We start from the raw sequence: 12955 nt of genomic DNA on the forward strand, positions 1-12955 counted from the left end.
CGGAAGTACCTAGAGACGATGACCAGACTTCGCCCCGAGACCAAGAGTCTGTTAGTCTCCTCAGGACTGGTGAAGAAGCTGGTATCCAAGAATACGGTCTCCTTCTGGCTGAGACAGGTAATCATGAGAGCCTATGACAGTTCGGGGGTCTCCCTTCCGGGAAAGCCTAGACCACATGACATTAGAGGCCTGAGTACTTTGTTGGCCTTCGAGAGGAACATGGCAGTGGGCCAGATCCTGAGAGCAGGTACGTGGTAAAGACAATCCACCTTTACGGCTCACTACCTAAAGGAATGTTCGAGAAAATCCTTTGACGGGTTCTCTCTTGGCCCTGTTATTTCTGCGCTCCAGAAGATTTAAGGTGTAGCCTCGGGAAGTTGTGGGCGGTAAGTCCAAGAGACACAGGTACCTTCCTTACTTTTTTCCCCCCGATCACTTTCCCCTACATGACCCTTGATTCCTTCACCTTCCATGGGATACACTGTCAGTGAAAGAATACGTCTCCAAGGATTTTTACAGAGGTGAGTTACTTAGACACTAGATAGTTTTTTGCGTAGTTTTCCCTATTTCTCGTTTCTATTTTTGGGGTCAGCAGAACCTAGCCTTGTATCTAGGTTCCTCTTTTCTCTTCGTCGACGGTCTCTAGGTTCGGAAGGCCACTCCCACCTCCTAAAGTATAAGTCTCCTAAGAAAATAGTTTGAGGTAAGTACTCCGTGTTGGAACAAATCACAAATTTTAAGTAATTTGTATTTTTCCTAACAGTACTTACCTCGAACTACTTTCGGGTTATGGCCCGCCCATCCTGCCCCGGGTGCCTTACAGGACTTTGTAGAAACCTATCTATCTAAAACTTACTGGAGGTCAAGACCTGAGCGAGCACGCTCTCTGACCCCGGGTCGCCTCATGGCGCGTATCACTCCGCCAGAGGTTCCCCCGCATAGAAAACGGAGGTAGAGTAAACTACACAAAATTCTGGTCGGTTGGGAGGAGATCCCAGATACTTCTAAGAAAGTAGTTTGAGGTAAGTACTGTTAGGAAAAATACAAATTACTTAAGATTTTTGATTTTGTGTTGTCAATGGTACCAGTAGATTGGGTTTGTTCATTTAGAATATGGTAGAATGGAAATATTCCCTCTATATATTAATCACTAGAAATGTTAAGAGACTTTCATTGTATTTTGTATATAATTGGAGTTTCCGAGCGATGGATAGATGTGTGACCTATAAACACTCAAAGGGGATTTCCTGTTTGTCCATTGGAGTGCCTCTCACATTTTCATTTTTCATTGCAACTCTTCTTACACGGTTGAAGGGATTTTTATTCGTCTTTGTATTAAGGTAGACCCTCATGCAAAGATGGAAATTAAGGGATATTTTCTGTCTTAAGTCTGTTATGTTGCACTTGGCATTCCAACTCCTATCAAGATGAGGGGTATATCAAATTTAGTCCGAGAGTAAACTATTGTGCGGAGATTTGCATTAAAGGAGATCTACTGTTTGTCTGTCTGCTGTGTGGGGCTATATGTGTGTCAGTAACATATGCCTTTTTTGTCATAACTCATTGTACATATGTGAAGGAACTATAGTAAAACTATATATGAGTGTTCATGAAGGGAGAATACCTGTCTATCGCATTTACCATTAATATTATTATCACAACCCTATTTGGAAAAGTAGAATGCTACAAGCCCAAGGACTCCAACAGGAAAAAATAGCTCCGTGTTGAAAGGAATTGGAGAAATATTAAATAAACTATATATGAGAAGTATAAAAAAGGAAAATGTAGAATATTTTAGAATAAGTAACACTTATAATAGATCAGTCATATATAAGCTGTGAAAAGAGACTAATATCAACTGTTCAACAGAAAAGCAGGTAAGCTCCAAAACCAAGAACCTTTTCTCCACTAAAGAAGGGAGGATGGACAAATGTATACCAAACCCATTGATCGTCTTGAGGGGATCGTCCTGCGATAATTTTCACGGATATACTTTGGGATATCAAAAATTATGAATCTTTGGCAGTGAACTGCACCACAACTGAAGAGTCTCATGAAAAGTATTGTACTAATTCTACCATAATTAACTTAGTTATTATGTTTTTTTTGTGCTAGAGGTATATGGCACTACACAGGTCATCATAGTATCGCAACACCATGTTCTCGAACTCACAGTAAGTATACTATTCTTATAGAATAAGGAAAAAAATATTACACTAAAAATAGTATGTTAGGCAGCTCAACACTTTCTCATTGCCTCAGTGAATACCAAAAACCACTTGTGAAAAGAATTGTTGAACCTTTCGCTCTGGGTGTGCTCACTTTATTTTCTTGGTACGGTATTTATAATGCTAGTGAACTGTAGTGGTATCCTTATGCCTAAAAGCAAAATAAGAATCCTATCTAAGTACAGTACTGTATAGGAAAAGATAGCCCTTGAAAGACTGTACTAAGCATCAAAGAAAGGAGGTGGCACTTCCTGATACACTCACCTTGAGTGAGTAGTACCGTGTCCACCGAGAATAGGAGGCCTCTTTAATCTAGGCCTGCATCATCTATTATTATTATTATTATTACTAGCTGAGCTACACTCCTAGTTGGAAAAGTAGGTTGCTAAAAGCTCAAGAGCTCCAACAGGAGCAGGTGCCCATTGCGAAAAGAAATAAAAAATATTGAATTAAGGACGACCTGACTATTGAGATGCTTTCACACTGGCTACGTTTCTATTCATAAAAGAAATATTTTTTGTCCGATTTCAATAAAATGTTTTTAAAATCACCAGAGTAATAATACAAATAACATATGCTGAAATTAGGGAAATCCAATGATATTTAACTAATTTGGCTTTAATGGAGAGCGATCCCTTTAAGGATTGTGCACAGTCTGTCAACGGTATGATCCTTGGTTGACTAAAAACCAATACTGTATCTAACTGTGAGCCCAACTTAACACTTTTACCATCCCTGTGCATAAGCATTTAATAGACTGCTGGAGTTATTGTATTTGTTACTGTTCAAGACCAGGTAGATTAACATTTTTGGGGAAGTATAAAAAGGCAGATTTTCACCTCATTGGGTATTGTGGTGGCCAATGTGGTAACGTCCCTGACTTCGTGAATGCCAGACTAGGGTTTGAGTCCCGCTCAAACCCGTTAGTTTCTTTGGTTGCTGCAACCTCACCATCCTTGTGAGCTAAGGATGGATGGTTTGGGGGTGCCTATGGGACTATCTGCTGAGTCATCAACAGACATTGCCTGGCCCTCCTTGGTCCTAGCTTGTGTAGAGAGGGGACTTGGGTGCTGATCTTACAGTATGTATATATAGTCAGTCTCTAGGGCATTGTCCTGCTTGATAGGATAATACCACTGTCCTTTGCATCTGCCATTCATGAACAGCTTTTAAACCTTTAAACCATTAGTCAAATCTTATATTCAAATGACTATAATTTGTATTTGTGGAGGAACAAATCATAAATTTTTAAAGTAATTATACCAACCTGAGTCCAAGTTACACTTCCCACCTCAAACACCCCTCTCAGTCCCAGGTCTAAGGTCAAAATGTGGGTGGGTCTTTTCTGCATCACCGTCTGGTAGTTATAACTACCATGTTAATGATTCAATATCTGTTCTAGCTTGCGATGAAGTCATGCTCCTATTCAAGGGCTCAGGTTTGTGTCACTAGAAAAATAAAAAATGAATTTTCTCTGCCAAATTCTCTTTCAAGAGAAAGGTTCAGACTTGCAGTGAGTATTTTTATGTTGAATAGAATGTCGTAAGTCTCTTTTTATAGTTTAGAATGAAATATCTATTTTAATATTGTTCTTAATTTATTTTATTTTTATTGTTCATTACTTCTCTTGTAGATTATTTCCTTATTTCCTTTCCTTGCTGGAGCATGTTCGCTTATAGCATCCTGCCAGTAATAATAATAATAATAATAATATAACCTTTTGACCAAATATATATTTCAGATGGGGCCTTCAATGAAAACAGCAGCTATGTGAATGATTCAGGAATATGGCGACGAGGTTTGCATCAGATATTTCAGCTGATTCATGATTATCTACAACAAAATTCTGTAAAATTGAAATTCATATCTCTCTCAAACCCAGTGGAAGATATTAACACTATTCCTCATCTGTTGGTCCTTTTAGCATCACGTCTATGTCATAAGGTGAGTTTAAATTTTGTTCATGTAGAAGTATGAAAATTGAATCATACAAATATAGAAAGTTAGTGATGCACTATATGTATAGACATATTCCCAATTTTTAGAATATTTTCTTTTTGAAAAACCAAGATGTCATTAAAGTTATCCCACATAAGATGAATGTTGGCTTCTGAGCCAAAAATTAAAATTATGCTAAAAACAAGGAATTTTAATCATATTTTACATCATCTTTCAGTTATTTGTAGATACTGGTGAGCACGGAACACTTGATATTACGCTAAATACACAGAGCACTAGTATCTCTCAAGGAGGTAGAGCAGCTAAGAGAAGAAGAATTGAAGTTGGATTTCAACCTCTTCTTTCTCTACTGAGAGAAGAAGGCACCATGCATCACTGTATTCCATGGTATGACATTTTCTGGTTTTTGTTAATTTTACTTATAAAGTAATCTGGCTACTTCAAATTCACATTTTTTTTGTCTTCATTCAAAACAAGTCTTTGTATAACGCCAACATTGAAGGTTAAAAGATATTTTCTGAATAATTTATTTTCTCCTTTCTTACTGCTCCTCCGGTTGTCTTGATGACCACTAAGGTAGCAGCAGTATGGAATTTAGCATATGAAGCTTTATCAGGCTGGGAGGAGCAAAGAGAGGAAAAGTCCCCCCTTTTTTCATGTCATCTACCCCCCCCATTGTGGGAAGTGTCTTGATAAATAGAATAAATAAAGTTTCTTGAATGTATTTGATGTATGTCATTTGATTGCAAGGAAAGAGAGAGAGAGTGAGAGAGATTTTGGCTTCAGGACGTGTATAAGTCAAGTTATTTTAAAGGGAGAAAATCCTTCCTACATTGGAAATCAAGCTACGTCGAGTCTCATGAAACTAGTTAAAAATGTAGGGCAGGGTATTACGGCAGTTTTATCCCTGTTTATCAAGTCTGGCAATTTTCCTTGCTTTAGCAAATTAGTTTTTGATACTGCTGTTCATTATTATTAACTCATTCTGAGTATATCTTTTCTTTTCATACCCTTGAAATTTAGAATTCATTTTTACAGATCATTTATGTCAACTTAATGAATCTATTGAACCTTTTAATTATATTTAACTATTGGTCTGATTATTTGCTGTAATTTAACATTTTGTGTGTAAGGTCTCTGGAGCTATTTTATAGCAGAACTGTCTCTGAATGTTTTGATAAAGGAAGCGCTCAAGTAAAATTTTCATCGTTAGTTATTTATTTTTGTGTAGTGCCCTGTTTCTTTAGGCTATCTTGTGATTAACTTAAAATGTAATTCATCTTGTTTTAGGTACCAAATTCTGCTGGAACTCTTGAAATCATACAAGTTATTCTTTGATGAAGAAAAATGTTCAGTTCTACTTGAGTTGTTTACCTGCATTTTGGCAGAGTGTACAGAGGTAGTTGTGCAACATCATATGATAAGGTTTGTAGTAACCATATCTTGGTATTATTATTATTATTATTATTATTATTATTATTATTATTATTATTATTATTATTATTATTATTATTATTATTATTAACGTCTGACATCTTAAAAAATACAAAAAAAAAAAAAAAAACAGAGCTATGAAAAACACGTCTGAACCTTCGCTGGTGCTAAGGAGGAATGAGTGAGGGAGCGTGGGGAGGGGTAGGGGTGAGGGTTGGATAGTCGTAGTAGAAGGCCGCAGTCGGGTGTAGATCGGCACCTCGTAGTTCCGGGGGATGTTGAAGAAGGAGAGGTCTAACTGGCCCCAGTTACTATACCGACACTCATTAGAGTGAACGAGCTGGGTTTATTCCTGGCATTCCAAGCATCTTTTTTCTTTGGTATATTTAGCAGTATTTATGCCTTATAAATTGTGCTATCAAGGAGCATTTCACTGGGCGACACAGGTCCCTCGCCCAGAAATAGTTTTTTCCGTTGTCCAAATCCCTTTATTATTATTATTAATCTGGTCAGGTAGTACAATGACTTAAGGATATCATCCTTTATAAAGTTTAAACGTGTCCCAACTCCCCTCATAATATTCAATAGGAACATCTTAACCTAGATATGAAATACGTATATCGAAGGGGAAGCTCACTGGCGTAGGCTACCTTCCAAAGCTGCATACGGCCCGGTCAGGTACTCAAACACTGTGTAAGATGTCTTGAGCTAAATAAACAAGACTACAATTAGTATGAGGAACTAATTGAAAGTCTTAATAATCATGAAGCTCTAGGAGGTAGCGACACCAAAATGGCTGCCGAGGGTAAGGCATCACACAATGCTGCTGAGACTAAAATTAACAATACTATTAATTTTACGCGTGTCGCTACCTTGAATTATTAAAACAGGTAATTGCAATATTTAACTGGGGAGTAGGGGTCTCCAAAAGGTCAGTCATCTTCAAAACACAAGTCACAAAGAAGCTATGAAAACGAACGCGTGTGGATATTGCAGCGCTAGAAAAGGAATGATGGGAGAAGCGTGGGTGGTGATGAGGGGCCCAGTAGCCCTAGTAGCGGGCAGTAGTCGGATGTAGAACGGCACCTCGTAGTGTTGGGGGATATTGAGGATGGAGAAGACTAATTGGTAAGGGACCTCAGGTAGTGGTTTTAACACGCCCCAGTTACTAAACCGACACCCTATAAGGGTGAGCGAGCTTGGTATATTACTGGCATTCCTTGTAACTTTTTCTCTGGAATATTTAGCAGTATTTATACCTTAGAAATGGTGCTTTAAGGAGCATTTCACGGAGCGACACAGGTTGAGCCCAGAAGTAGATTTTTCCTTTGTCAGAATCTCTTTATTATTATTACAGTGAACCCTCGCTACTTCGCGGTTCGACCATCGCGGATTCACCACTTCGTGGATTTTTTTCATAACCCATGTATATACATATATCGCGGATTTTCCGGAAATATCGAAAATACCGCGATGTGACCGATGGTGCGAGATTGGAGAAAGTAAGGAAAATTGAATCATGATCGATTTTCAATATAAATGAAACTTTGAGGAGCAACAAAGATATCATTTGTTAGAGAGATAGAGAGAGGTAAGGAATGGGAGGTAGTGAAAATTAGCCCACAGAGAGAGAGAGAGAGATGTAGAGGTAGAGAAAGAGAGGTAGAGAGAGAGAGGTAGAGAGAGAGAGAGAGAGAGAGAGAGAGAGAGAGAGAGAGAGAGAGAGAGAGAGAGAGAGAGAGAGAGAGAGAGAGAGAGAGAGAAAGAGAGAGAGAGAGAGAGAGAGAAAGAGAGAGAGAGAGAGAGAGAGAGAGAGAGAGAGAGAGAGAGAGAGAGAGAGAGGAGAGAGGGGGGGGTTTAAAATGTAATAACCCAAAAAATTTGATTGGTTATATCACATTGGTGCTTATGTAATATCAACTGTATACTGTAGACGGTTTGAATAAGTTAAGAAATGGTATAAACGATACTTTGTTAGTGTATTCGTACACACTCAAGAGCGGCAGCTAGATGACAGCTGATCTAATCACAGCCAAAAGTAAAACAAAAAGAAGTCAACAATACTCGATTTTTAAAACACACCCGAAATTTAAAAACAAAAGTACACGCTTTCTTAATGTGCAATTAACTATTTAAAGAGTGGCAATTTTCTAGAATAAAATGATATTTCCCAAAAAATAGTGGTTTGGTGATGAAATCGGATGCCGTATTTTTAGCTATGATTGAAATGGATGTAGACTCGGCCTAATTTTTTCGTTTCGTATTTAATTGACACTAAGAAAACTAATTTTAGTTTCTTCATCTAAATGTAAGTATTGTATAACTCGAAAAGAGAGAGAGAGAGAGAGAGAGAGAGAGAGAGAGAGAGAGAGAGAGAGAGAGAGAGAGAGAGAGAGAGAGAGAGAGAGAGAATGAATCAGCTGTTGTAATCAAATGGCGTGTTTTTGTTTCGTGAGAATTTCATCGCCACGATTATAACAACAACATACTGTACTGAACTTTACAGTATTATACAGACTACTGTAATATGATAAAGGAAAATATTTGTAATCTATTTTATATGAAATGGGGCTTTTTTTTTGTTTGTTTAAAATTTCCATTTACGTATGTAAAACAACTCTCTCTCTCTCTCTCTCTCTCTCTCTCTCTCTCTCTCTCTCTCTCTCTCTCTCTCTCTCTCTCTCTCTCTCTCTCTCTCTCAGATTGTTTTCCTGCTTTGCTACGTATGTATGATTTTATATAGATACGGTAAATAATATTTGTAATAACATATTTGATAAAAGCTTTTACTGTAATATCATTATTTATCACTTTCATCATGGCGTTAAATTCCTTAGTTTGTTTACTGAACGTACGTTATGACGCCGTCGTTTCAGGCAGCGTCATAAAGAAAAACATTTCATTTGGAAGTCCTAAGAAAAATTAGTAAAACATTAGTAATAACCAAATCAACATACTGTACTGAATAATCAATATAATTGATGCAGAGACTAACCTATACACAGATGTGTAAATGCGTTTGTTTCTTCATTATAATCAGAGATAAACGTAAACAAAACATTGGTTGCCATTTTTTATCGTGCTTTCTGGCGTGTACAGGAAACGCATGATATAAAGTCGCCTTTAATATTTGTGCCTGTTTTAGTTTAGGGTACGTTAGTACATGCATTAAGTGTTCTGTACATTAAAGGGTAGTTTGTTAACAGTACTACGTACAAGGGAAGGTTTTAAAAGTCTGAATATACATGTTAAATAAATAGGTAAATATGGTGTCACTACTTCGCGGATTTTCACCTATCGCGGCCGCGTCTGGAACCTATCTACCGTGATAAACAAGGGTTCACTGTATTTACTAAGCTACAAACCTAGTTGGAAAAGTAAGATGCTAATAGCCTAAGGGCTCCAACAGGGAAAATATTCCGGTGAGGAAAGAAAATAGATAAACTACAAGAGAAGTAATTAACAATTAAGATGAAATATTTTAAGAATAGTAACAACATTAAGATAAATCTTTCATCTATTAACTATTAAAATTGAGAAAAACAAGAGGAAGAGAAGTAATATTGATTAATTGGAGTTAATTTTAGTGAGCTAAGAGGGCAGTAATGGAAATTGAATGTCTTAATTTTCCCCTCAAATATGGAGTTATTTACTGAACTGTAAATTTAAGATGCCTTCAGAATAATGTTTTCATTAGTTTCACTGGATTTCACCAATTTATATGTTGATATACGTATTTAACATCTAAGATGAAAATAATAAGCTATTCATAATGGTCAGTTTAATCCCTTGAGTTTAGCTATACGATACATAGCAAAGTGAGTAAAAATTATATATTAAAATTCTGCTTGTTCCAACATGGAGTACTTACCTCGAACTACTTTCTTAAGAGTATCTGGGATCTCCTCCCTAACCGACCAAGAATTTTGCGTAGTTCCCCCTATCTCCGTTTTCCCTTGTCGGGTCCCTCTGTGGCGGATGGATACTCGCCCTGAGGCGACCCGGGGTCAGTGTGCGAAAGTGCGCTGCTAGGTCTGTGTCGTCAGTAAGCATCTGGTCGCGGTGTAGATAACATCTCGCTGCTCTCTCTCGCATCCCGTCCGACCTGCCATTGTGATCCACGTGTTCTCTTTGTGCTTTCCCATTCACATCCTTTCCTTGTGTTACTTGTGTTGCTTGTGTATTCGTGTATTCCCGTATGGAATCTCAACGTCGTTGTCCCGGGCCCAAGGCCGGTAAGTCTTTCGGGGTTTGGCTTTCTAAGCCCGATGTCGACCCGCACACGTTGTGCTCCTCGTGTAGAGGCAGTGTGCTCGCCTGCATCCACGTGTCCGGAGTGTGCGTCCTAGCTGGAGTTGCAGTGGACCTTATACGCAACTAAGAAGAAAAAGGTTTCGAAGCGGTGTCCTAGGAAGTCGGGTATCAGCTCGCCCTGGGCGTCGCCTTGAGCTCCTTCAGAGAGAGGTTCTCCTTCCCCTACCCAGAGTAGGGGACGAGGTAAGTCCGTTGCGGGGAAACGGCCCATTGCCGTTCCCCATGAGTCTGGTGTCGCTGATGCTAATTATATTGTGCCTACGCAGACGAGTGTGGGGTCTGCTAGTGTGTTCCGTAGACGAGGTTCTGGTGCCGGCAGGACCCGTCTCGAGTGAAGACACGGTGTGGGGGAGGTCAGAAACAGCTACTTCCCCCCCATCGTGGCACTGCTTTTCAGTAACAGCAGTTTCCTGGGGCGGGCTAGTCAAAGAAAGTCAGGTCACGTGCTCTTTAGACCCCTGACTCCATTGTGTTGACGGCGCTAAGGACGCCCTTCAGGTCACCCATGCGGCAAGAAGAGGAGTTTGCGTGTTGGTTTGCCTTTCGAGGGGCACTATGCACGCCTTCGGCTTCCCTACCACCGGACTTCAGGCAACCCGTCAGCCCGGTAGCACAATTACAAGCCCCTAGGTTAGTGGCAGAAGACACAGAGGACTCAGATAGCTCTTCTTCATCTACCTTGGCTGTTTCCTCGTCTTACAGTTCGTTGTTGGAGGACTCCAGCAGCCGGGAGGCGAGATGGAAGAGAAAGGTCTAAGAGGAAGAAATCGAGCTGCCACGCAGGCCCTTTGAGTAAGGAGGCCAAGGTTACGAGGAGGAAGAATAAGAAGAGGAATTCTTCCAAGAGTAAGTGGGTTAAAGTGGCTTTTCCCCTTTGCGGGTCGAACAGGGCTCCTGCCGCTCCAGTGCCTGATTGGTGGCCGCTGGAGCCGCTCCCGCCCCCTTGCCCAGTGTCTCTTCGGCTCCGTCTGCCCGTCGGATGCAGCTGTTGGCACACATCAACTTTCCTTTGCCTTTGCCCGGCAAGTCACCGGCTCCATCCGTCCAGCGGAGGCAGCCGCTGGCTCGGCCCAGCAGCATGGCACCCACACCCATAGTCTCACCGGCTCCATCCAGGCATCGAATGCAGCCGTTGGCTCAACAGGAGAGTTACTCTCCCCGGATTACCCCGGGAGGGGGTAGACGCATGACGGCCACCTCCACCCCAGCGGCTTCATCCGTGACGGAGGCAGCCGCTCCATCGAGCCGGCCAGAAGTAAGGGATACGACTGCTCCCACGGATCCATTCGTGATCGAGGATGCAGCTGACACAGAGGATCAAGTGGTAGACGGCTTGTTGGACACCGGCGAGTGCTCCCCCGATGAAGTGTCCTCCTACAGGAAGGTCCTGGCACTGATTCGGCACCAGTACAGGTTAGACGAGCCTAAACCATCGTCAGAGCAGGCTTGGCTTTTGGGTTTGGGAGGGATAGTGGACAATCTGGTTCAACAGAAGCCATCCTTGACCCTACCTCTAGCTCCGGACGTGGCCTTGGGCATGGACCACGTCGACCGGTTTGTTGTAAGGCACAAGAACTCCCTAAGAGCCGAAGGGTCCTTCAAGCTCCTGCTTGGACTGAGGACCCAGATAAAGTTTTATGTGCCGGATGGGGGTCATGCGGGACCCCGCACATTAGAAGAAGCCGTCGCGATGTTAAACCAGGGCAGTGCAGATGACGGGAGCCTTACTGCCCCAGTGGTCTTCTCTCAAGTGGAGGCTGCTATGATGGAGGACACTTCACAGGACATCGTAACTGTGACCTCCTGGCTGGACTGGTGGACGTGCACCCTGGTAGGGTTCCAGCTATTCCACGATCTCTCAGTGCTGGAGAATCAGGCCCTACTACAGGAACTCATACGTTCGGGAGGGAAGGCGATGAAATTCCTTAACTTTCCAGTCACTGACCCAGACGGCAAACTGGGTGTTAAGGAGGAGGGATACAATTCTTAACAGGCTCCCCCGTAGACATCCCGAACGTGAGGTGAAGTTCCTAAGGAATGCTCCGGTGTGTGGTGAGACCGTGTTCCCCCTTCAGGCAGTAGTAGAAACGATGGAGAGAGTGGGGAAGCTTAAGGACTTGACGGAGCCCAGACAGTCAGCGGCAAGACGTCCTCCCCATAGGAGACCATTGGTGGATGGGGCCTACCCACCTACGCCACCAGCTAGACAGGAGGCCCCCTCCCCTTCCTGGCATCAATCCCCGCGGCCCTCCCGCAGGAGTGGTGCCCCAGCCCAGGCCTCCTTTAGGCAGGAATACGCCGGCTTAAGGCGAGCTCGCTCAAACTGTCTCCTCAGAAGGAGATAGGAAGGGAGGCCCCCTACACCTTCCCACGCCTTAGGTGGGGGGATGCCTCAGACGTTATTGGCAAGCATGTCGGGACAACGGTGCGGACCCATGGTCCGTGACAGTCCTCAGAGAGGGATACAGGAGTCCCTTCCTGACAGACCCGCCCCCTCTGATTCCCGAACATCGGGCAGAATGGCTGGCACCCAAGGATCACAAGAAGAGAACAGCCTTGCAGGAAGAGGTGTCAGCCATGTTGACTCTCCTACCCTGTCCACTGTGTCGTCTAGACCTAGCCTCCTATCTAGGTCCCGTGCCCTGGGATGGTAATGGGGGTCTTCCGGTAAGTCCACTCCCTCCTCCTAAAGAGTAAGTCTCCTAAGAAGGTAGTTCAAGGTAAATACTCCATGTTGAAACAAATCACAAATTTTAAGTAATTTGTATTTTTCCTAACAGTACTTACCTCGAACTACTTTCGAGTGTCTTACTGGAGTTTGAAAAGTACTTAAACATATGCTTCCTGGTGACACAGACCTAGCAGCGCACTCTTGCACGCTGACCCCGGGGCGCCTCAGGGCGAGTATCCATCCGCCACGGAGGGACCCAACAAAGGAAAACGGAGATAGGGGGAACTACTGTACGCAAAATTCTTGGTCGGTTAGGGAGGAGATCCCAGATACTCCTAAGAAAGTAGTT

General features: G+C 42.1%; 1 protein-coding gene across 2 annotated transcripts in view; it reads left to right on the forward strand.

Moving 5' to 3' along the window:
• Positions 1-12955, forward strand: part of tefu (Serine/threonine-protein kinase tefu) — a 912746-nt gene that overhangs the window by 31760 nt on the left and 868031 nt on the right. For both annotated transcript variants that reach the window (XM_068385552.1, XM_068385553.1), the window contains exons 8-10: positions 3970-4172; positions 4405-4574; positions 5478-5612. In XM_068385552.1, the coding sequence (XP_068241653.1) occupies positions 3970-4172; positions 4405-4574; positions 5478-5612 (508 nt within the window). The remainder of the gene's footprint in view (positions 1-3969; positions 4173-4404; positions 4575-5477; positions 5613-12955) is intronic.

The sequence above is a fragment of the Palaemon carinicauda genome, chromosome 13 (assembly GCF_036898095.1).
Source record: "Palaemon carinicauda isolate YSFRI2023 chromosome 13, ASM3689809v2, whole genome shotgun sequence".
Lineage (NCBI taxonomy): Eukaryota > Metazoa > Arthropoda > Malacostraca > Decapoda > Palaemonidae > Palaemon > Palaemon carinicauda.